The 25,538-nt window shown below is 38.7% G+C and overlaps 1 protein-coding gene across 1 annotated transcript in view; it reads right to left on the bottom strand.

Annotated features, from left to right (window-relative positions):
• The window catches only part of CPS1 (carbamoyl-phosphate synthase 1), a 355,746-nt gene that overhangs the window by 11,626 nt on the left and 318,582 nt on the right, over window positions 1-25,538 (bottom strand). Inside the window, exons 34-42 of the mRNA XM_054506025.2 lie at window positions 20,612-20,806; window positions 20,123-20,190; window positions 18,168-18,243; window positions 13,443-13,520; window positions 10,459-10,566; window positions 8,722-8,811; window positions 7,255-7,425; window positions 4,636-4,710; window positions 1,893-1,991 (exon numbers count right to left, since the gene is read on the bottom strand). Of these exons, the coding sequence (XP_054362000.1) occupies window positions 1,893-1,991; window positions 4,636-4,710; window positions 7,255-7,425; window positions 8,722-8,811; window positions 10,459-10,566; window positions 13,443-13,520; window positions 18,168-18,243; window positions 20,123-20,190; window positions 20,612-20,806 (960 nt within the window). The remainder of the gene's footprint in view (window positions 1-1,892; window positions 1,992-4,635; window positions 4,711-7,254; window positions 7,426-8,721; window positions 8,812-10,458; window positions 10,567-13,442; window positions 13,521-18,167; window positions 18,244-20,122; window positions 20,191-20,611; window positions 20,807-25,538) is intronic.

Genomic DNA, 25,538 nt, shown 5'->3' with positions numbered 1-25,538 from the left:
CACCAAACATTACATCATTAGTTTTTGATGTAGTGTTCCATGATTCATTGTTTGCATATAACACCCAGTGCTCCATGCAGAACGTGCCCTCTTTAATACCCATCACCAGGCTAACCCATCCCCCCACCCCCTCCCCTCTAGAACCCTCAGTTTGTTTTTCAGAGTCCATAGTCTCTCATGGTTTGTCTCCCCCTCTGATTTCCCCCCTTCATTCTTCCCCTCCTGCTATCTTCTTCTTCTTCTTTTTTTAATATATAATGTATTATTTGCTTCAGAGGTACAGATCTGTGATTCAACAGTCTTGCACAATTCACAGTGCTCACCATAGCACATACCCTCCCCAATGTCTATCACCAGCCACCCCATCCCTCCCACCCCCCACCACTCCAGCAACCCTCAGCTTGTTTCCTGACATTAAGACTTCCTCATATCAGTGAGGTCATATGATACATGCCTTTCTCTGATTGACTTATTTCGCTCAGCATAATACCCTCCAGTTCCATCCACGTCGTTGCCCTAAGATTTCTATTTGATGTACAGTAATAAACCAATAATGCCCTTTTCATTGTATAAAGATATTCTCTTATAATTATTTCACTTTGCTTTGACTTAGAAGACTTACCACATAATGATATTCAAGAACCTCCCCAGTGTATTGTGGGCTGGGCTCTGCTAACTTTCTTAAAGCCCATTAAGCTACTTCCCTTCAAGAACTTTCAATCAGTCCTAGAGTGAGAAAATCCCTCAAGTAATGCCCATGTCTTCTTCAGCTTTGGATCTTTGACATTTACCAATGGTCCTCGACTTGAAAAAGTTCAACTTTATAATAGTGAAAGCTATACACATTCAGTACCAACCATACTTCGAATTTCGACTGTTGATCTTTTCCCAGGCTAGCGATTCGCAGTAGGATACTCTGTTGCAATGTGGGCTAATGGCAGCTCCCAGTCAGCCACACAAGCATGAGGCTAAACAACCCATACACTTAAAACCATTCTGCTTTTCACCTTCAGTACAGTATTCAGTAAACTGCATGAGGTATATAATACTTTATTATAAACAGGTTTTTGTTAGACGATTTTGCCCCACTGTTGGCTGGCATAAAATATTCTGAGCACACTTTAGGTTGGCTAAGCTAAGCCATGATGCTCGGTAGGGTGGGTATATTAAGCGCATTTTTGGCTTCTGACATTTTCAACTTATGATAAGTTTATTGAGGCATCACTCCACCATAGGCTGTGGAAGATCTATAGTAGAAATTGAAATGTGAATGAATGAAGGTAAAGAAGGAAGGAACAGAGGTCAGGAAGGGATCATACAGCTTCAGCTGGGGATGTGTTGCGTTTGAGACAGCCAGATAGAGGTATCCAGCAGATGGTTGGAAATATGGGATGATGATGGATGAAGATAAAGGTGACAGTTATGGATAGGACAGTGGACACCACAGACATGAGCTGGCAAAGGGGAAAGTCAAGAGATAGATGGAGACAGAGACAGAGAGAAAGAAGAGGTAAGACCCAACTTTATGGAAAACACACGTTCAGGGGCTAAGGAGGAAGAACTAAGAGCAGAGCACATAGAAAAGATACAACCAAGAAATAGAAGAGATTCCTGTTTAAGGCATCCTAAATCCTTTTCAGAACAAATATCCTTTTCACTAGAGACTTTTTCTTTCTGCTTATTTATTCACTTATTTGTATTGATTGCTGCAATGGAAAAAGGCAAAACTCAGGGAACATAAAGAGAACAAACGTCCATTTTTTCTATTAGTTGCTGTTTTCTTTAGTGGAGCTTAAAACAGATCTCCCCTCTTTTATACCACAATTAAGGTCCTTTCCCGGCCACTCCTAGCATGTGCCCAGGGGCATGCATGCAACTACACACCAACTTACCTGGATTCCAATCAGGATGCCTTTCTGGGGTATCTTAAACCCTGTGGAAAGCATTGCTTTTAGGAAAGCTGTGTGAATACCTTCACCAAAGCAAGCCACCTGTTTAGAATAAATTAAAAAATAAAATAAAAAGAAGCAAATACTAGTCAACAGCTCTTACCGATAAACAAATACAAATGGAAAGCACTTTACTCATAGAGCCCTTTGCTAGATTTTATTGAGTTGCCCAAAGACCATGCAGTCTGAATCCTGGGATTAAAAAGCTGGCCAGGGCAGATGTATCTTATGTTTTTAATTAAGCATAATGAAAGAATAAGCAATTCCTTCTCTATCCAACAACACTCCATGGAGCAACATAACTGGATTCTACTGTGAATCATTTGGATACAAATCACAGCTTCTGGTCCATAATATGGTAAGTTACCAAATGTTAATATGACTTAATGTTTAAATAATGGTATATGTTATGTATGCGATGCCACAGTGCGTGAATTCATGGGTCAGTAGCACAAATGCATAACTGCTGATCACTTGGGTAGGAGTCATTTTGTACAGCTTATGAGAGAGCTTTCTGAGAAATTCAATAAATCCAGGAAAATCTCAAGGACCTTTTTTTAAAAAAATCATTTTCATAAAATGAACCAAAATAGACTAGTTCTGAATACCACAGCCATATGTAAAAACAAACAAACAAACAAACAAAAACCCATTCCAAACTAACATATAACATTGGGATATACAGAAGTTTCAGCTAGGGTAATTGTGATACTAGATAACTACAAGTCAAATGGACCCCATAACTAGAGAACAAGTGGTATATTTGAGCATGATGGGAATAGATTCTGCCACGCATATCATCATTCGACACAGGTACAGAACCACCATTATAGTAAATAACACTGATGGCTAAATTCATTCTTTCAGCAAATGACTCCCTTCTTGTGAAAGGGATGTTCTCATGATTATGACCTTCAGCCAACCACCAGTACATGCTGCTTTTCACTCTACAGCAAACTCTTTCTTTGGTCAATTAATGGCCAACTAAACTCAGTAATATCAACCTCAGTTAATGAAACCCAAATTCTACTGGCAGGACCAGGCAATCCCATCATAAAAGCATATACAACAACACACAAGAGGTTTCAGCAGTTTTCTACAAGAAAACACAGAAAACAGTCAGATATTCAAGTAAGCTCAAGTCTAACATCCTTACCTTACCACTAAGAAAATAAAACAGCCTTTACCTAGATCAAGAGGTAAAGGTTTATTCAATCCCACAAGCCATTTGGACACTGAAAATGTCTCTTCAAAGCATAACTGAGATTTCACCTAAGCTAGAATTATTATTCTGATTTCAGTTATGAAATAGACCTTGTAATATTACACTCAGTGACACCTGGCAGTATGACTCTAATAAGAGAAGAATTAACTCTACTTCTGAAATAGATCACAACAAAGGTGAGCTGAGCTTCTAAGTCTTTCATGTTTTCATAACAACTCCAATAATGTATGTCCGGAGGCAGAATGGACATAGGCAGTGAAAATAAGTTTACCACACTAGAGAAAACAGCACAAAGGAAAACAGATCTCTCCCTGATCTGAACCCTGAATCTGCTGAAAACAGCCCTGCTACCAAGTGACTATGAGATCACGGTGAACCTGAAGAGCAGCTCCCTAAACAGCAGAGAACTATAATGCAGGCCCCTCATTTTAAAGCTAGGTTTTCTCACCTAGTCAATTAAAAGCAGCGGCAAAGGAGCTAAGAGAAGGCAATCGTCAGTCCAAATACAAGTAAGATAGCCATTTATTCCTCACTGCCTGCCTTCCTGTCTCCCTTGACTTCTCATCACAGATGTTGCTTGTAACCAGACAACCACATAAACATCACGTATTTATTGTAATTAAATATTTTCCCCTTTCAGGTGTTCCTTAATAGCAAGAGGAAACAATGATGCCTCACAGTCTGATGTTGCCACTCTGATGTGCACTGATGAGGATCTGAAGGTTGTATCTAGTAAGTCTGTCAAGGGCTGGGTGATTCATAAAATATCCTGACACTGACATGTACGGAACTTTCTAGAATCTGACAGCTCTCTACAAGAAACACAGTTCGCATTCTTAAAGAAACCTTCAGCTGACAAGAGTCCCAACGCAAGTGAAGAGGGACATCCAGTGGCCAATTCCATTATAGGTTTTAGATAATCCCCAGGAGGTCCAAGTTGCTTTTGAAAGTTGTTTTGGGATTTTGCATTTATCTACAGATTCCACAATGTTTAGGTCCATGATCTTTCTAATGCTGTACAGTCATTCTACATATTGCTAGTAAAAATCCAATGATTTAATTTCATAGTAAAAAGAGGTTGAGGGGGGTGGGGGTGGGAAGTGCTGTCACAGAGAGACCTTGAAATGAAAACTTAAAGCAGAAAGACCCAGGAGGTATTTACTTAGACATCTAAAGAAATATTTTGGAAGCTGTTCTCAATGTGTAATGTGGAAATGAATTAGGAACACATACATTAGATTCACAAGTTAAATATAAGTGAAAATTTAGACTCTGGTCCACAAAAGTACAAAATTTTTCTTTAGTTCAAAATTCTTAAGCCTTTTCAGACTTACTCTGATAACAGAAGTTTGCGTCCCCCTTAATACTTAATAACTTACTTACTGTATTACACCCAGATCATAAAACCATAGATTTCAAAGTAGATTTAATGAAAGCGTTCAGGGGTCATTAATTAGTTACCTCTCCGGTGGAAGCCATCTCACAACGCAGAATGGGGTCAGCATCCCTCAACCGGGGCCAGGAAAACATTGGAGCCTGTCAGAAATAATGGGGAGAAAAAATACGTGAGAGAAAGGTATAAAAGGAATAAGAGAGGATAAACATATTTAGTGAACCATCTCTCACAGGATTCATTTAGGCTATGGTAGACACATAAAAAATCTCCTTGGTCCAAGCATCTGACTTGAAAAATAGCTTTAAAACTCTGTTCCAAGAATTTCTTGAGCCCTTGGCCAAAAACTTGGGTTAAATAATCACAAATTATTCTGTAAATAGGGCCCCTGTGACCAGTCTAGGCCAGTGTTTCTAATCTGGCCTACACATATTCTTATTGGAGTGATTTCAAACAAAGTCTACTGGGCATTGGTCTCCCCAAGCACAGAGTTCAAACACGTTTTTTTCTTGGTAGGCTTTGGAAACATTCCTCTTCTTTTTCTGATCATTTGAACTTGCAACAGCCAACCATGCCAGAAATGTCTGTCTGTAAGCTGACTTCTGAGACATTAAACTGTTGTTGACACCTCTTAAAAAGCTTTGAAAAACATTCTGCTTAGGAACACTTTTGCCCAGAGCTTTCATGTGAACTAGAACATAGATAGGAGTGTTTCTTTTTCATTTATTTTATCAGTACAATTCACGAAGAACCAAATGCTTGTTTCTTGCATCTGTTTGTCTAGTGTGGACTCTTCTTCCTTTGATTCTGGTACGCTTCCAAGTTATCCTGGGAGTTTTAGCTTGGGGTCATTTCACGAGGTCATCCTCAGTCAAGTTATACATTTCTGCACTCTCACTTTTCTGTGTTCTCATCTGTGGATGTCCACCCACCTTACTAGGCCTATGTTAAGATGGACTATAGAGAAGTCACTCTTCTTTAAAAAGTCAAGATTCATATACAATGATAATTAGGAAAGAAGTAAACAGGAAGATACAGTGCTTTTTGAAAAAAAGTGTATCTATCCATCAATACTGTTTTTAGTTGGATATTGTTTCATACACATATGTGTGTGTATATTTCTGCATCTATGAATTCAGAAACATGAATTTGAAATGTATATATAGAATATCCAGTGGAAAATATTTTTCAGGGCCTTCTACTTACTGGTCTCAAACAAAGAAATCCTATGTATTTTTTTACCTATGTATAATTCCCACTGAAAGCTTTAACAATTTATGTTGTGTCATAGTCTCCAGGAATAAAGCGCCACCCTTCCCCAATATAACAAGTGACATTCCATCTCAATGCACTATAAAATCCAAGTCATCCTAAATTATTAAGCTAAATAAAATTAATAAATATTTTTTGATTTATAGCTTCAACTTAAAGCTTCCACTATAAAAGTCAGAAGTCAGAGTCTCAGCTGTAACATAATTATGACTGAGGTCACTAGTACATGTAGGAATGGAAATATTTTGAAGACATCCAAAATATATAAATGTCACCTAAATATATCGCACAATATAAATTGATTCCATCAGATGCTTTTTCTAAAATATTCAAATATATTTATATAGTATCTCACTAATCCTCATGCTTACCCTGTGAAGTAGTTAAAGGTCATAATTATAAATAATCTGTGCACGGGCATACTGGGGTAGCTAGAGGAGCACAATGGCTTTATTATTAAGGTATTATTAGAAATATAATACATCTATATTGGAATTTAGTGAGCAAATCTTAAACTTTTCTGGTCGATCTTCATAAAGATGCCATCAATCTCATTCCCTTCATGGCACCACCGTGAACAGCAACCACTATTTCAACTTTCAAGTGGAAAAATTATACTGCTGAAGAAAATAGGAACTAAGCAAGGTGGCCAAGGTAGTTAGAATTTAACCGACACCACAGGGTAACACTTTTACAAGATCCATGCATTCCTGAAGTCTTGGCACAATTCCAAAGGGCACAATTCAAGCCTTCTCCTAACAAAATATGTCCAGAATTTCTGTTTACCAACTAAACCAACACCACCATTATCAGTCGCATTAACATAGTTTATAATTCACTCAGCTAGTTGGTTTTGAAATTATGTAATTCTAAATGATTTTTTGTTATATTTGAAATGGATAAAAAATCATATAAAGTTGCCTGTGCGCATTATCCAAAGGAAACATCGTAAATCCCTGGTCCAGCACTTTAGTTAGAAGGTTCATGAAGTATCAAAATTATTTTTTTTACTTCTTTTTTAAAGTTTTTTTTAAGTAAGCCCCCAATGTGGGGCTTGAACTTATGACCCCCAGATCAAGTCACATGCTCTACTACTGACTAAGACAGCCAGGCATCCCTCGAGATTATTTTTGATGAAAAATTGTTCCTTTAATTTCTTGAAACTTAAAAAAAAAATGACTAATTGGGCGCCTGGGTGGCTCAGTTGGTTAAGCGACTGCCTTCGGCTCAGGTCATGATCCTGGAGTCCCTGGATCGAGTCCGGCATCGGGCTCCCTGCTCGGCAGGGAGTCTGCTTCTCCCTCTGACCCTCCCAACCCTCCCCCATCTCATGTGCTCTCTCTCTCAGTCTCTCTCTCTCAAATAAATAAATAAAATCTTAAAAAAAAATGACTAATAGATTTTTTTAATGTTACCTTAATTGCAACATAGTCAGCAGGAATTATGGGATGGTCCAATGTGGGAAGAGGTTTCTCATCAATGCTCTCTCCAATCATCACCTTGGTGGCCACATCAATGAAGTCTACCCCCAGTGTCTTAGAAACAAAGGGGAAGGATCGAGAAGCTCTCAGGTTACACTCAATCACCTGGAGAGATAACAAAATTCAAAAAAAGAGAAAAGATGGTGAGGGCCAATGACAACATATTAACATTCTCCCTGGCACCTGGGTTCTAGCTGTTTTTCACTGGGGCCGGCTCTTCTTTTACCAGCCTCTTCCTTCTCTCCCCACTGCTTGCACTTTGTTAGCCAGTTTCTTTTTAGTCGGTATCTTTGAATTCTGACTTTCTTACATCCACTTTCCACAACTTCATCCCCACACACTGCTGATAGATTTTAATGCAGAACTCAGATAATGCCACGTCCCTACAGAAAAGCCTTCACTGGGTTTCCACTGGCCATCAGATGAAAGTCTGGTCCTTGAAGGCTTTTTATTCATCTGCCTCGATATATCTCTCTATGTGATCTTGTACCATTTCCCTGACCCCAATTTTATTTTCCAAGTGTGCCTTGCACTATTTCCCTAGAAAAATGATCTCGCTAAACTGAACTAGTTGCTATCTCCTAAAATGTGCCAAATTTTCTCTCAGATGTTCTATGTGTAATGTCCTCTCTACCTTCCTTTACTTGTCAAAATTCCAACCATTCTTTAAGATCCAGCTTAAAATACAAAATCTCCCTTGAAACCCACCCCAAACCAGGTATATGACACTCAAATACATGCTCACGCACACACACACACACACAAACACACTAGTAGATACGCTCTCTCTGTTCTATGATGCCAATACCATGTATTTGTACATTCCTTCCAGCAGCTATTATATTCTAACTTATGTTATAGTTGTCTACAAAGTCGTCTTCCCAGTCCTCACCAAACCGAATATCTTTAAGAGCGAAGACTGTGGCTTATACAACTTTATTGCCACCATATGATTTCACATAGTAGATGCTGCTGAACCAATATTGGTTACTGATTGGTTACATTAAATAGCAACTAAATTAATGAAGACTAGTCTAGTTGATTTAACATTTTTTGTATGTAAATAGTATCTAAAACTTCAGTGTATACAATTTATGACTATTGTACACATTCAGATAGTCATTGCGTCCATCTCTACCGTACCACAGATGCCAGACAGCAATCCTCTTTCCAGTGGACTAGAGTGCTTTCCAGAACCGTGACTGACACAGGAGTGCCACCAAGAGCCTCTGCCTTCAGACAAGGCAGGCATCATATGCTGTGCAACAAGCCACACTCAGACATGAACAGCTGCAGGAGTCTCAGCTGCTCCGTCTGTGCTCACCAGGATTACCGGGGGGACACAAACCAACATAACCTAACACAGCTTGGTGTCCTCTCAAGCACCTGGGCATTTCTTACCAAGACATCATTTCCTTTGACAAGAAACTGGACGTTGAATGGGCCAGAGATGGCAAAAGCCTTTGCAATCTTTCGGGTAGCATCCTTCACCTAGATCAAAAGGACAATGACATAGAGCTAAAGAGCATACTTTGGTTAGAAAACACCTCAAACTTAGATTTCTTTAATTTCTCTTGACATAGAGCTACACCTCCACTAATAATAGTAACAGTCATAATGGCAATAATAATAATAATAATAATAACAATAATAGAAGCCACTAGCAGGCATCTATCAATAAAATAATAATACATACTAAATATTCATAACAAACCAGCGAGGAAAAGAACAAATAACTTTACAAAATTATCTTTCTGCCAAATGTCCCTATCTACCTGCCGTTGTATACTCTGGTTTTACTTTGAGGGCTAAATGGAATTCTTTCAGTCCAGTTGCTTCAGCACCAGAAACTGCAGTCCAAACTTCCTATCACCCTCCCGACCTACCTGCTAAGAAGAGCAGGCCCTGAAATTACATGGCACTGCAAAGAGACCAGAGACATTGCTTTGATGTGCTTTTCTGCTGCCCTGGACTCTACCTGGGTAGATAGTATGGTCAGAAAGAAATGACGTTTCCTTGCCGGGAAGCTCTGCATGTCACATAGATGAATCCCTACATCCAACCAGAGCCAGAAGGTACCCATGCAATGAGGGGCCACTGACAGCAAGAAACAAGAGCTCCTCATTCATTACTTTTACAAGAGTGATTTGACAACTTAGTTGGTCATAAAAGGGAGCAGAGTCCATGGCACATCAAACTGTGAGAGATCTGGAAAAATCTGAGTTCTTGAGGTCATTTATACCGACATGATCAACTAAAGCACACTTGAAATCCAGGGATGTTGTTCTCTTAGGCAGCTGGTGTTACAACACGCCCTGCTACCTTCACATCTAGAATAAGGTAAGATTTTCAGAATCCAGCCCAAAGTACAGCCAGCCAGACAGGCTACCTAGATTTGGATGGCAGGATTATTGGTAAGACTCACTAAAAAAGCCAAGCCTGACCTAACATACCTAAAGAGTAAAGGAACATCCCCATGAATTATTTAAGATGATGGTCTCTGAGACCGCCTAGGAGTGCATATTGAGTACTGAGGCATCATTCCTGGGAAGGTCTTTAAAGCAATGGTTCCAAAAGAGAGGCTGAAAGAGACATGTCAGAAAGTGCTGATTTGAGATGAGGGTAAGTGTGGATATTGAAAACATAGGTTCCAGAATGTTCCTACATGATTGCTGCATACCTGCTTCTAATTGAGAAGCATAGCTTCATATGCTGCTCATCTAAGTGGCTCTCAAACATGAGAACCATCTGCAGCAGTGTTCTCCAGATGGGGTCCATAGGTCCGCAGCAACAACATCACTTGGAGACTTGTTAAAAATGCAAATTTGGGGGCCCTGCTCAGAACTACTGAATCAGAAGCTAGGGATGGAGTCCAGCAATCTGTAGATTAGCAAGTTCCCCAGGATGTTATGACACCACTGAAGGTCAAGAACCACCGTACTAACACACAACCAAGTGGGCTCAAGAGGGCAGGAAGGAAATTATGATCTCTAAAACACCCAGCAGACTCAGAACAAGAAAGTTCCCTTCATAATTACACTTTGCCTGGGGCATGTCCTACATTGCTACCTAGTTAAAAAAAAAATTTTTTTTTTATCTTTGCTTTTTCCCCTTCCACTTTTCTTGATAAATGATGACCTTTTCAATGGCTCCTTGGCTGATGGTTTGTGTGGGCAGCATCAGAGTAGCATCTCCTGAGTGGACACCTGCATCTTCCACATGTTCAGACATAGCGTGGGAGATAACCTGGCCAAAAGAAGATTTTAGAAAGAGTTGTCAGGCACCTACTTCAATGAAGCTGCCTCCCACCTCCCCACCCACCCCATCCTAACAGATGCCTGGAGCATTGACCAGTTTCTTTTCGAGCCCTTGATGAGAGTAGTACATAGAGTCCTGCATGTAGACATCACTGCCTCCCTGTGCAGTGACAGACTGCCTCCGGGGCAGCTGACAGCGGCTGAGCTGATCTCCCTCCTCCGTCAATTAGAATGGGTTCGAATCGGGAAAAGAAGACAACTGAACTGACTCAGGTTGACTTTTAAGAACGAATAGGAAACAGACCTGTACCTCTGAAACAAATAATACATTATATGTTAAAAAAAAAAAAGAAGAAGAAGAAGAAGAAGATGGTAGGAAGGGAAAAACGAAGGGGGGGAAATCGGAGAGGGAGGGGAACCATGAGAGACTGTCGACTCTGAGAAACAAACTGAGGGTTCTAGAGGGGAGGGGGTGGGGGGATGGGTTAGCCTGGTGATGGGTATTAAGGAGGGCATGTATTGCATGGAACACTGGGTGTTATAAGCAAACAATGAATCATGGAACACTACATCAAAAACTAATGACGTAATGTATGGTGATTAACATAACATAATAAAATTAAATTAAAAAAAAAAGAATGAGTAGGAAACTAAAGCATTTGGTAGGCACTGGAAGGATCTTTATCTTTTCCTTCCAGATTAGGTTTTAGACACTGGAAAAGAAACGATGGGAGAGGTAAATATCTAGCAAGGTGCATGTGTAACTTCGGTGGACCAGGAAGACTTAAGATCTGGAGCAAGAGATTTTTAAATTGAAATTTGAGAAAGAAGGGGAAGCAAGAAAAAAAATATCCTTATCTTCTCTTACAGGTAAGGAAACTAAGGCAAGATAAGAAGAAATAACCCAAGTGCATGTGATTACTGTATGGCCAAGTCAGATTTGAAGCTCTTATCTGTCACATTCCAAAGTTTATGGTCTCAATCACCATAACCTGAATGCTAACAGTATGTGTGTCTCTGGAAAATGATAAAGCTGACAGTCAACAGAGAATAATTGGGTAACTGTAAAAGACTTAAATAAATTACAGAGATAATTTGTTTATCAGATTTATAAATTACTTTAAAGCAGAGTGGCATTTGAGTCTCCTGCTGTCACTTACCAGCTCTGTGACCTGGGCAAGGTACTTTATCTACTCAGCCTTGGTGTCTGATAATGCAGTACTAACCATGATGTGGGTCTCATAGAATGTTTGTAAGGATAAGAGAGAACACATATACAGTGTCTGACATGGTATTTAGTGCATAGTAAGCATTCAAGTTTTTTTATAGTGTCTAGAAAGGGGGAGGCAATACTCCCACCAGGCTCCGAAAAAAATCATAATATAGTTGATGTACTATGTCCATTTTGGAGTGTGACTATTTAAAAATTATGTGAATAACCTGGAACATTTCCAAAAGAAGGAGTCCAGGATGATAAGCAATGGTTGATGTCTGAGAGAAGCTTAGATTAAGAGCATATCCTAGCAAGTGGGAGCCAAATCAGGCCAACAGACCAGCATTATATTTGAAAAAACACAAACATTTCTAGGCTAGTCTTACATTCTCCCCACTGACATTGGTATGCTCACATCCCTCTCATTTTATACCCGAGTCTCAAATACTTAGAAGTTGAAAAGGAGGAAAGATTAAAATATGCTCTACAATTCTGGAGGCCAGAAGGTCAGGAATGAAAAAATTCTAGGGAGCAGACTTTACTTCAAAAGAAGGAATAAATGAGATGTTATTATATATATCTGTATAGTTATATAGCTATCTATATCTATCTATCTATCTATCCATCTATCTATCTATATATATGACATCTTTCAATCTGACAACTTTCTGTGCTCTGTATAACCAAAGTTGTTAAACAGAAAATAAGTGACCACTTTCTGGGGATGCTGTGAAGAAAATTCTCATCCTTTGGGGCGTGGGGTTGAAATAAATGATTTCTAAGGGTGCTTACGCTCAGGATTATATGATTCTGTAGTAAGCAGTCATCACTGCTGTATGGTTTACATATATACACACACATGTAAACAGCCCTACTTTGAACTGTTAATCTGGAAAACAAAAAAGCCAAAAAGATTTAACATTTTAGTAGTGTTTTGAAGTCTCTACAAAGTAGAAAATGAAGGACAGTTTTTTTTTTAATTTTTCATTAAAGCAAATAAAATGACACAGACTCCCTAAAACATAACTTCCTGTATTTCAAGATAAATCATAAATACCTTATTAGTACAACTAGCAAACTAAAGGAAAGCATTCTTCACATTTTCATTTTTCCCTGAAGTTGGAGGCATTCATTGTACTAGCAATACAAGATGTGATTTGGTAAGCTAATTTTATGTTATTATCCTTATCCACCCTACTCTGTTTAGTTTTGTCTTTATTAACACAATAAAAAGGTGGAGGCTGGGAAATCAAGAGAGGAGAAAAACTAGGGATTCAATTAGGAACTTCAGAAAGACAAGTATTGGATGTTTTTATAATACTCATTGAAACATAAAAGAAAACCCACAGACAAAAGAAAATGAGAGAGAAAAATCTATTCAAAAAGAATGATGAGTACAGGAAGATAATTAATTTTGAATATCATCAAAGAGAAATTCTAACAGTATGAAACACAGGATATATGATACCCATGACACATCAACTAAATTGTTAGTGAATTTGAAAATTTTTTGGACTGAGCAACTCTTCCACTATTTTCAGAGACCTGTTTTGTAGAAATCATGACCTCTAGTCTGTGTTGTTTCAAAACTGCCAAGGCGGGGTGGGGAAAGAAACTTGATGGGATCTCAGAGTTGGGGATAAAGCACTTACTCTTCCATCTTTGCCAACAGCATCCATTTCCACTTCCCGGGCTCCCTCAATAAATTTTGTCAGCACCACTGGGTGTTCCTGTCATTGAGGTAAACAGAAGGGCAGAATCCTTAGCTGACGTTATGTGTATAGTGTTAAGTAAAAATTGCATACCTTAAGTAAATCCCAGTGTAATACTTGCAAAGACCTTAATGCTAAATGTACTACATAAACTCATGAGCTAATTTGTTGGGTAAGAACAAGGTCATTCTCTGCTTTCAGTGAGGCAGAGGGTCTTTCTTCAATCCTGAGTACTCAGTCAACTGAACATGAGTGCTAAAATTTCAAATAATAGACTTTTAAGTGAGTGAGAGGAAAGAGGGGGCTAAGGAGAAGGTCGAATGGGGGAGTTATGAATATTTATTTTATTTATAACTGTGTATTTTTCTTGGTTCGAGTTCTTTCTCTCTTTCTACACTCATCTTTTCCAAGTGCTGCAATTTCCTAAATTAGTTCTCTCTCCATGAGACTGTGAAAGAAATTAGGAGGAGAATCTCATTTTGTTTTGGTTTTGTTAGGTCAAAGATGGAATCCATTACTTGGAACTGACATGCCTTAAACCACTTTTAAAGCATGGCATTTGCAGCATTTCTCTTTATTAATCTTAAAAACATCCTTCCTTTCTCCGCTGTTTAAGACCGGTTTCCTTCTCAAAGTTCTCCCCATTCTCAGTTTCTTCATGAGGGTGCAGTGATGCCCTCCACACTGGGACCACTGCTTGCTTTTTCTAGGCGAAATGAAGCAGTTGACTGAAGAGTTCCAGGGTTCAGGCATCTCTTCTCCTCCGAGCCCCAGGCACCAGCAACCAGCACCACCTGCTTTTTTTTTTTTTAATTTTTTAAGATTTTATTTATTCATTCAAGACACACAGAGAGAGAGAGAGAGAGAGCACGAGCAGGGGGAGAGGCAGAGGAAGAAGCAGGCTCCCCACTGAGCCAGGAGCTGGACATGGGGCTCGATCCCAGGACCCTGGGATCATGACCCAAGCCGAAGGCAGACGTTCAACCATCTGAGCCACCCAGGCGCCCCGCACCACCTGCTTTTTTACCAGGCCCTGCTTTTCCCTGTCTCTATGCCTCTCTCCCCCACATGCACTCCACCTTCTCTCCTCAGCTCTCTCATTCAAGTCTCAAATCATGCTTCAAGACCTGGCACAAAAGCTACCTCCTCCCCTAAGCCTTCTCCAAACATCTCCTTTTCTTCCGAACCCAAGCTCCTTTTGGCCACCATCATGGAGTTCACCCCGTGCATATGTGTTAAATTTAATATATCTTATCTCCTTTAGTAGAACACTTGAAATTGAAAGGAATTTTGTGGAAAATTCAAAAGAACCGGTGTTTTATGCCATAAAGAAGCTTCTCTCTTCTATTAAATGAGGCAAGTTTCCATATTTTCTTTTCTTCAAAAGCCTACTGGACATGCAACTGTTTATTAGCTAAGGGGGAAAAAAAAAGATGCCTTTCCATCTCTGTTCCTTCTCCTTTAAATATCTGATATTTACTGTAGCAGGCCTACTGGAGCTGTGTTGAGACCTATATGGGATTTTTTTCTAATTTTTGATGATAATAGCATGATTTCAAAAAAAAAAAAAAAAGATAAAGTTTACCAGCTGTCTTAGCTTCTCTAGCCAAGCCTGAGACAGGGATCCTTGTTCAAGTGATTTATGGAGGGAGTTGGAAAAGCAGGATGGGGCAACAGGAAAAAGCTAGTATGTCTATGATCTCAGTGGAGACTAAATTTGGCTTTACCCCACAGGGGGCTCTGGAGGATGAACTGCAACACAGACTAAGTCCCACCTTGAGGCAAAGGTTACTCACTGTCTAGTGTTTTGAGGGTGGTGCTGAAGTGAGGGATCTTGCCTCCTTGTTAATGAAGCTCCCATTTGCCTGAGAATAGTTGCCCAGAGAAGAAGTACAGCTGGTAAGTGTTATCAGCTATCACTACAGTTAGGGACAAGTGCTTCCACAGGTAAAGGAATCTGAGTGGACCAACGACAGCATCCACCATCCTGGCCATTTGGACAAATCTATGAAATAGTCCTTACCATGTTGAGAAAGAAGATCTCTTAATTTCAATCTTTCTGCAACATTGTACATTGTTGGCCTTCTTAAGACACTTTCTGCCTTTGATATCCATAAACTACCGTTTCCTGCTTCTTTGTCAGGCTCCTTCATGGTTCTTCTACTCAGCCCTTAAATGCTGGTATCCCTCTTGTCTCTGTCTTAATTATTCCACTTCCTCTGTACTCTCTCCTTGGTGATTGCTTCCATCCTCAAAACTCTAACTAAAATGATATGCTATTTATTTCCAAAACTATATGTACATCTCTATCGCTAGACATGACCTCGATTTTCAATTTAAAATCTGTATAACCCACTGCTTTTGAAGCATCTGCACTTGGATTTCTCACAGGTACCTTATACAAAAGGTCAAATATTAAATATATGATTTCCTTCTCTAAAGTTTCTCCTTATTTTAAAATGGTTGATTTAGAATTAACTGGTTGAAAGGTTTACATTGTGTGTATGAGTAGGAAGAAAAGACAGCACATGTTACCTATTTTAATAAATGGTACCACCACCCATCGAGCTGTCCAAGGCAGAAGCTCAGGAGTCATCCTTTATCAATACACTTTTACCCTCTACCTCCACGCACTCACTAATTGCCTTCAGTGAACATTCTAAATATTCTAGAATACATGTACTTCTTTTTTATCTTTACTATCATTACTCTGCTCCAAGGTGCTGTCATCTCTACCCTGAGCTACAGCAATAGCCCCTAATGTTTTTCCATGAATGCAGTCTGGCCCCAAACTCATTATAACTGACAAGGTTCTCCTTATCTATTCCCTGCCTACTCTATCTACTCTTCCACCATGGAAGTGTCCTAGCCATATACTAAATACTTTATCAGTTTCTAGAAACTCCATTCTCTTTCTCAGCTTTGACCCTTTACCTGTGCTGTCCTTTCTTCCTACTCACACCCACAATGTAAATCTTTCAACCAGTTAATTCTAAATCAGCCATTTTAAATTAATTTAAAAAGCCCTTCTTTAGGGATGGACCCCAATACATTGACACTCACCCTCAGCATCCTGTACTTTCTTATTGCAATGCTCATTATATTTTATTGTAATTATTTGAAGTCTGATGGCCCTAGTAAAGAGTCCTCTGTGAGAGCAGACTGTATCTCTCTTTGTATGAGGGTAGCCCCTGATACTGAGAACAATGCCATTATATAGCAGGTGCTAAACATGAATGAATACATAAACAGATGCATGATTGATGGGGTCTAATTTTATTCTAGATTCACTGAACTGAGTATCCCAGATTCTGCTGTGTTTTGAAGGGAACACTTGAATCAGAATGTACTCAATCAGGGACATCTCCATTATAAAACTTTGGTCCAGTAGGGGTTCTACCCATATGCTAGCAGAAAAATATATTTTTAAAACTCTACTATGAGTAGTTTAAAACTCTTCTATGTGGGATCCAGTGTCCCAGGCAGAAAAGAGAGGACACCTGCTTCCTCACTTACATGAACACAGCTGGGTCTAACTACTGGTTTTTCAAAAGGGGAGCATGCCCAAATCCTTGGCAGGGAGTCAGATAGGGAAGAAGACAGTGTCTTGTTCCAGTCCACATTAATGAAAATTGGCTCCCTGGAGAGATTCCCTCCTCAGCAATCTGACTTTCACACAGGAATGAATTCAAAATCTACTTGGTTTTCTTTTTTTACACTCTTTGTCTTTCTCACCCTTTATCCTTATCCACTCTCTTCACTGACCCAATGTCCTGGGGAGCAACTACGATACAGAAGGGATGTCTGGCTTCATGAGCAGGAACAGTCCATGCTCGTTATCCCTCTTTGAAATGCTTCTGACTTCACTCTTTAGCTCCCTCCAAATTCCACTTGCCTAACATTAAACTCTTCTCTATGAGTTGTGCTCTCTCTCTCTTTAAACACACACACACACACACACACACACATACACAAACCCCACAAGCTTTTGAAAGCTCTTAAAAGGAAAACATCACTTTCATCCTTTACAGTACAAGGTCTGCAGATCAATAACCTCACTGGGTAAATCTTAAATGGATCACACTGAGGTAATACCAAGGGAGAAGTAAAGCTGAGGGCAATGGAGGAAAGTGGTTGAAATCACCACAAAATTATAAACATTTTTATTAACTGACAAATGGAATATACCAAAATGAAAAAAAGTCAAAAGGTGAGCAAAGGGGTTTACTATTAAAATTGCAGGGTTAACTAAAGCAAAGTCTCTCCAAGTGTGAGACTTAAAAACCAGGAAAGCCCTCACTGATACATGACAAGCTTGGCTGGGCAGTCCTTGAGGCGGGGAACCCCAGGGATAACTTGATCAGCATCTAACTTATGATGCTGAAACCAAGGATGCTTATCCAGCCTAACTCCTGGAGTCTAAAACCAGGTCAGTGTTGTAATCAAATATGTACTGGTCTTCTTCTTCTTCCACTAACCCTAAGGATCTAAATGCAATTAAATGCATTTGAGTTTTCTTATTCCCATATATAGGAGACTACCGGCTAGGGAGAGAAAAAAAAAAATAAAGGGAAAACCATCCTAACATAGTGTGAAAATAAAAACATATGAAATAAGATAGCAATTAACAGAAGTAAAAGTCACCAGGAGGAAATTGGACAGTACCTGAGACACTCTAGTGGCCTCCTCTAGGAATTTTTTCATCTCATCCTCAGAGAATACCACGTTCATGGCTGACCCACTGGAAAGGAGAGGAGGCAGGTCAGTTTTTTTCACCACTTTGGAAGAAAAGCATGCTAGACTTGATTGCTTCTCAGAACAGTTCCAGGCAATCTCTAGCTTCAGTCTGGACTGAGTAAGAAGATGCTTTTTCCTAAATTGAGTCTTTACTCCACTTAATCACCAGAACAATCAACCAAAATAAAGAGTCACCCAAGTTGGGGGTGAGAGCTGTGATGATGTCCAAAGAAAACCACGTAAATATAGAGATAGCAGTATCCCAAAGTTTGTCCTTTCTGATTTCCTGTTTTCACTCGGCTGGTTCCAGGTAATTCTTAAACCTTAACAAAATTCATCCTAGAATCTAGCTATTCTTTTTTTTTTTTTTTTAAGACTTATTTAATTATTTGAGAGAGAGAGTTGGGGGGGGGGAGAGAGCATAGGGGGAGGGGCAGAGGGAGAGAATCTCAAGCAGACTCCCTGCTGAGTGTGGAGCCTGACATAGGACTTGATCTCAGGACTCTGAGATCATGACCTGAGCCAAAATCAAGAGTCAGACCCTTAACCGACTGAGCCACCCAGGTGCCCCAGGATCTAGCTATTCATACCCTGTTCCTTCAGAGGTCATTGACAATAGCTGATTTTAACCCACAGGTCTGCTGTCAAAGCAGGTCATTCTACTACCAGCCAGGTCACAAAAGCACAAATTTTTTACGCAAATATAATGTACAGTATCTGACTGAAAAGTATTCAACTGTGTCCTTCTTATTAATTGCTTGAGAAAGAATGCTGATTTCAATTTATGCTGAATTTTGATATTTTCAAAGTGAGATGGGAAGAAAGAAGGAGGAATAAGAAGAGGGAAAAAATAAGGAAGAAAAATACTACTTTCCACTTCTTTTTAAAAGTAGCATTCTTTATCTTTTCTACTCTATTACATATTTTTGCATAAAGAACTTTCAATGTCTTCATCTATTTAAGACAGGAAGGCTAAGTCAATAACATTGATAATTCACAGTATAGGAAACTGGAACAAAGAGACAGATTGCAGAGATGAGAAAGGAAGCACAAGAGTCAAAGCTGTTTTCTGCAACCCTCCCTTAAATGTCTGTGTGTTGTTTAAATTAACTTACATTAATACCTCAAAGAAGTATTATTTGATGGTGATTTACAAAAAATGTCATTTAAATAAAAAGGAAAGTTTTCCACCTCATTTCAAATTTTTCATTATTTTAAAGGATCCCATCTCAAATTCCATTTACACTTTCAAATTGTGCACAGCAAATTGTGTTTCTCTTATTATCCCCTGTTCAGTGAAGTCGTTCCCTACATGTGGTAACATCTGAAGAGAGTAAGTGATAATTCACAACTTCTCCTTTGATGATAGACCTTCGCTTCAAAGTTTAATATAAAAGATCCTCACTATCCCTGTCCCTCACCATTATAATTCATCTACTAAAAAATGTGATCTCAAAAACTCAAAAATTCAAACCAGAGGCACCATTGGAAGGTGCTGACAACAGTCAGAGATAAGCTGCCATTTCTGCTGACTAGAAAACAGATACTGGAAAGAGATGTCCCAGGTTTGTTCTGGTTTTGCTTTTTGGGTTTTTTAAATCGTTCTCTTCTCTAATGTAAAACTATCCTCCCTCAGTTTGGCAACGGGACGCCCTAAGCCATGCTTCTAAGATGGAGGACTGTGGACTCTTATTGCCACCCTCTGAAAGAAAAGCAGTAGGCTGAAGGACCGTGCATAGGTCCTCACTCCGGCCATGTTGGTCTGGGGACGGTGGACGTATTTACAACTTACCACACATCAAAGCCAAGTGCTATTAGCATACAGCACGCCATTCTGTACCTCCCGATTTTTAAATCATTACCTTGGGAGAACAGTACATTACCTCAAAACATAGGAAGGTCTCAACAAGCAGGGGTAGCCCACAGACTTTGCAAATTCCAGTGCTTCATTCTAATTAATAGAAACAACAACAAAAAAGTGCATGAATAGTTTAAGATACTCAGTAGAACTGCAGAAAGGCATCTTCAGAACAAATGGTAACACAACTCTTTTTATTCTTTCTCTCAAAAGACACCATTAAAATGTAAATTGGACATTGAAACATGTAAAATTCCTAGTTTCTAATTGTAAATATCAATCAAGCTCTAAAATAGTTTGAACGTTTTTCATTGTCCGAATCTTAATGAGAATACTCTTAACAATTTATAACCAGCACTTAACTGCAATCATGGAAATACACCAACTTTAAAGTAAAGTCACTGAGCATAAGTGCCTTCTATCTGCCCTGAAGTTAACATCTGCAGTAGTTAACATTCAGATTACAACTCTTCAAAAGTGAACATTAAAAACAGACAAGTGTTTCTCTCCTTACCAAAGTGTTAACAGCCTTCCAGGGCGCCTGAGCCACCTTCAGCTCATCCAAGACAGCTGAGAAGATGGAGCGATCCTCGGCCCTGTCAATCTGCAGAGGGCTCGTGCCCATGATCTTGACACCATTCTTGTACAGAGGGACTGCCAGATTGTTTGGAATCTGACCCCCAACTGAGATGATGCAGCCCCCACATGCCTGGACAAGACACCACAGTATCAGCCGTTGGGGTCACTTCATGATGAATGAGCAACTGCTTCACATGTTGTGACCATTTCATGTCTCCCATCAATAGGCAATATTAAGTTATGCCCCCAAAGAGATAAACAAACTTCATTCTTACTATCCAGGCACTTACCTGCTAAAATCTATGTGAGAGTTCCATACAACTACATATGATTACCACGTCAGACTTCCACGCATCTACACATGAATGTGTGACATTGACGTGCATGACAATTAGAAAAAGGAAATCAAGACAATTAATATTTTCACCATGTACTCTACTGTAATCAAGTGCTGCTTGGACTACTGTGTAATTTCCTAAATGGACATAGATCTTTCCTTCTAACCCTCACCTCTCCTGTTCCTCTCCACCCCAGCCCTTCACATTCAGATTAATCATCCTGTGAAACTGATTCACCAAGTCACTCCTGTTGAGTTGAAGCTTTGAGTTCTCCAAAGTTTCCCAATGCCTAAAGCACAAAGTGTAAGCTCATCACCATCAATAGGACAATGAAGAGTCTCTAGCCTTTTTTGTCACCATTCTTCTCAGCACCAAGAAGACCTCCTATTGAGTGTCCCAAACTATGTGCACTCCCACTAGGAAGCTTTCTGCCCACTTAACCTTACCTGCCTTTGCTACTTCTCTCCTTTTTCCCTGTCCCTTATCTAAACTCCACCATCTCTACACTACAGTCCATTCTAAATCCTACCTCCCATTTTTACATCCTCTCTCCTTTAGAGTTACCTTGGCTCTTGTCTACAGTACCCAGTAACAGATTTTAGTCCCTGTTTCCTTCCTATTTGCCCTACAAGCAGTGTCTGAATCTTTAACCTTAATCTTCCTATTAGTAGTCAAAACTTCCAGATTTTTTTTAAAGATTTTTTTAGTTATTTGACAGAGACAGCGAGAGAGGGATCACCAAGCAGGAGGAGCTAGAGAGGGAGAAGCAGGCTCCCTGCTGAGCAGGGAACCTCATGTGGGATTCGATCCCAGGACACTGGGATCATGACCCGAGCTGAAGGCAGTCACTTAACGACTGAGCCACCCAGGCACCCCAAAACTTCCAGATTAAAAAAAAAGAAGAAGTTCCTTCCCATCTTAATTCCCTCTGTGAAAATCCCTCCAACATTCAGTCTTCATGTCTGTAAAATTAAAATAATATCTGTCTGCTTCACAAGGTCACTATATAAGTTAAATAAGAAAATAAACATTAAAGGCCTTACAAATTATAAGTGCATAAGTAAGACACTGTTATTAATATTGGAAAATATTATTATATCTGATAGACCATTGATCTTGGAATAATTTGTATTTGCCTTAATAACCTACTAATGAATATTGGAACTGCTGAAGTAACAGATATGTACCAAATGCATTTTATCATTATTTGAAATAATTCTGAAATAGTCTTAAAAAGGATAAAGCTTATTTCTCTTTGATGAGAGCAGTGAAATTCGTGCCTAAGCAAACACCCTACAACTGAGTACTTAAATGCCTTGTGAACAGTATGGAAAACAATAATCCACAGTTCTGCATATTTATAAGTGCACTTAAGCTGCTTTTATCATTTTTTATGTTCAATATACATCTTTGCAAAACCTTTAAGATTTATTCTTTGTACTATAATATTTTTATTTGTTTATTTTTAGTTTATTAGCAGAGTTAATACTTTAGAGGCTTAAAAACTAATTCTTCAATTAAATGCATACAAAGATTTCTTACGTGAAACACTTCAACATAATTTCTAAAATTAAAAGAGAAGTATCAACCTGTGAGCAAAAATTGGGGTCCACTGCACTAAATGGGAGCTCAAAGTTGAGTGAAAAGTCTTTAATAAAAACACTAACATTTTTCAAAATGTTCTATGGAATTGCTTTTTATTTTTCAACAGATTAGCAACTTTCAAGACAGTAATAATATAAACTGCTACTATTCCTTAAGGATATTACTATTTGCCCTACACCATCTGTTTTGACCTTCACTGTATCCCTCTGAGGCAGTTATTACTCTCTCCATTTTACAGCTAAAGAAACTGAGGCTCGGTGAAGGTGAAATGACTTGCACATATTTCTAATCTAGCAAATACAGCCAGTATTAGAACTCAATTCTCCACACTGCAAAGCAGCTATGTTTAACTAATAAACCAAATCTTTGAATCTTAAGCTAACTCTATTTTTCTGCCTGATTTCAAGGGTATTTACTGTTAGAGGTTGCAAGAAGAGCTATTTCTAAACCATTCTTTTTGAAAAGTGGTAGAAAAACATCCTCTGCAAAACCCCATTCTCATCATTGACTCCAGAAATAAAGATCATCCCTGGAAAGGCAAGTACATTCACAGGATGCTTTAGAGTAATGGTTGATGATGTAGTGTAGTTTTGCCCACACAGCAAAAGGAAGTCAGTACAAGAGAACATGTTTGCAGGATGAAGTTAATATAGGACAGTTTTGTGGAAGAATTCATCTTAAATTGGCCCCAACTGCAAGCACAGAACTAGCAGGGACTTAAGGAGAAGAACTTGGTTTCCCACATGGGTAAATGATCATTATCATAATCACTTAAGCCTAAATAGTTTTAAATAACTCACTGACATAAAATATTCTAAAATTCAGATTTGTCTCACAGATCTCTAAATACTTTAGGCTGAAAATAATTCCATCAGGGTCCCAAAGTTCCACTGACCTTACCTGGATTTGTTTCTATCTTTTTACTCAGTTTAGTTTCCTTTTTTTTTTTTAACTTAGTATCACTAAGCTAAGACGACACCACACAAGAATATTTCTGAAACGGTATTCAAGTGCAATCACACCACAAATGTATTTTTAGTACTTTGGTTTGTCCTTATTTTTATGGGCAAATTAAAAGCTATATTATAGACAGAATGCAAGAGAGAAAATATATCTTACTAACAGAAATAACACTTAATTCATTAAAAGTTGACCCTGATTTTTGTAATTTCGTGTATTATCTCTAATTTACAAAACTCTACTCTTTGTACATCTGTCTGTGAGATTGATTTATTATCTTTACTGTGCTTTATTATCTTAGTAATTCACATTTTAGTAAAACATTTTCAATACTTTAGGCAGACCCTTAAGATTATATTTAATTACAGTTAAATCAAATGCTAGGAATGAAACCCAATTCTAGTTTAGAGTCGCACAATCTCCAATGGGTTTTGTCTACATTAATCAATGTTTGTCATTCATTCATTTAACTCAAATTGTGTTACAGAGATGCCATTGTATATGTATATACATATAGCATTAGGTGTTAAAAATAGAACAATTACATCATTAATCAGAGTACATTTTTATGGGGTATGATCCAATAAATTATTCATTATAAAATCAAGAAAAATTCAGAAGGACTCAAACTAGACAGGGACAACATAAGGTGTCAGGTATATTGCCTGGCATTTTTAGACTCAATCTGGTTTTTAATGAGAAATTTAAAAAAAAAGAGAAATGGGTCTTTTGTGGGTCTGGGATATAGAAGAAAATTAATGTTCATTTATATAACTTTTCAAACCATGAGATCAAGAGTGCATGCTCTACCGACTGAGCCAGCCTGCTTTACTCACAGGGCATGTCACTTTTCTGACACACACCCCCCTTTATGTTTTCTTTAGAAGTGCATCCTTATTGCCATGGGAATAGCATTGGTCCTGAACTAGACCAAGAGACCTATCATCCTATGTAGCTATGTACCTTATTGCCCTTCTAAAGTGACTCAAATGTGTGTTTTGAGTAAGTTTAGATGTGCTTCCAATTTTCTGCAGATTTACTACTGAATGTCTCAGTGCCTTTAGCATTACTAGGGACACCCACAGCTGGATTATGACAGTCTCCTGGAGGTTGTGAGGAGATACACAGCAACCTCATAGAAGGAGACATACACACATATGTACATGTGTGTATGATATGTGAATATGTTTTTTTAACATTTCCTGTGGGATAGTCTAACAAATACATCAATGGAATATTGCTCTTATATTTTCCAATATGACATTTAAAAGTATCTTACATAGTAGTACTATAAATGCCAATCAGCTTCAAAGAAGGGCCAATTTATTTTTTACCATCATACTGAATTCAGTTATTATAAAAGGATCTCATTAATATCCATGTATAACCATATCCAAAGGCAGCTGGAGAAGTTTTTAAGCTTTCCTTAAACCATTTCATGGGGAAATAATTAATTATGTGTAAAATGCCTGCTGCAATTCCTTGTAATCCTTGTTAATATTTTTAAACAATTATGTAATTTTTCATATATTTATGTTATGGGTCCCAGTTTTATTCTTTTTTTAAAAAGGATTTTATTTATTTATTTGACAGAGAGAAAGCGTGCGCACAAGCAGGGGGAGCAACGGGCAGAGAGAGAGAGAGAGGGAGAAACAGGCTCCCCAAGGAGCAGGGAGCCCGATGCGGGACTCGATCCCAGGACCCTGGGATCATGACCTGAGCCGAAAGCAGTCGCTTAACCAGCTGAGCCACCCAGGCACCCCTCCCAGTTTTATTCTAATGTTTTGAAGGTAGGGAGCTGGTTTTACACCTCCCCATCCTGCTGAACCTGGTATTTAAAAGGTATTCAAGATATATTTGTAGAATGCACTTGTTTTGATCCCCACCTGAAATGAATCTTAAGAAATTATTAGAAAAACCATGTCAGAGAGAAAAATTAAAATTCCTGTATATTCTACC

Source organism: Mirounga angustirostris, unplaced genomic scaffold, assembly GCF_029215605.1.
Source record: "Mirounga angustirostris isolate CCGP_5_RB_7025 unplaced genomic scaffold, mMirAng1.0.hap1 SCAF_3, whole genome shotgun sequence".
NCBI classification, from domain to species: Eukaryota; Metazoa; Chordata; class Mammalia; order Carnivora; family Phocidae; genus Mirounga; species Mirounga angustirostris.
Note: the sequence above shows the minus strand (reverse complement) of the source record. Positions and strands in the feature narration are given on the sequence as shown.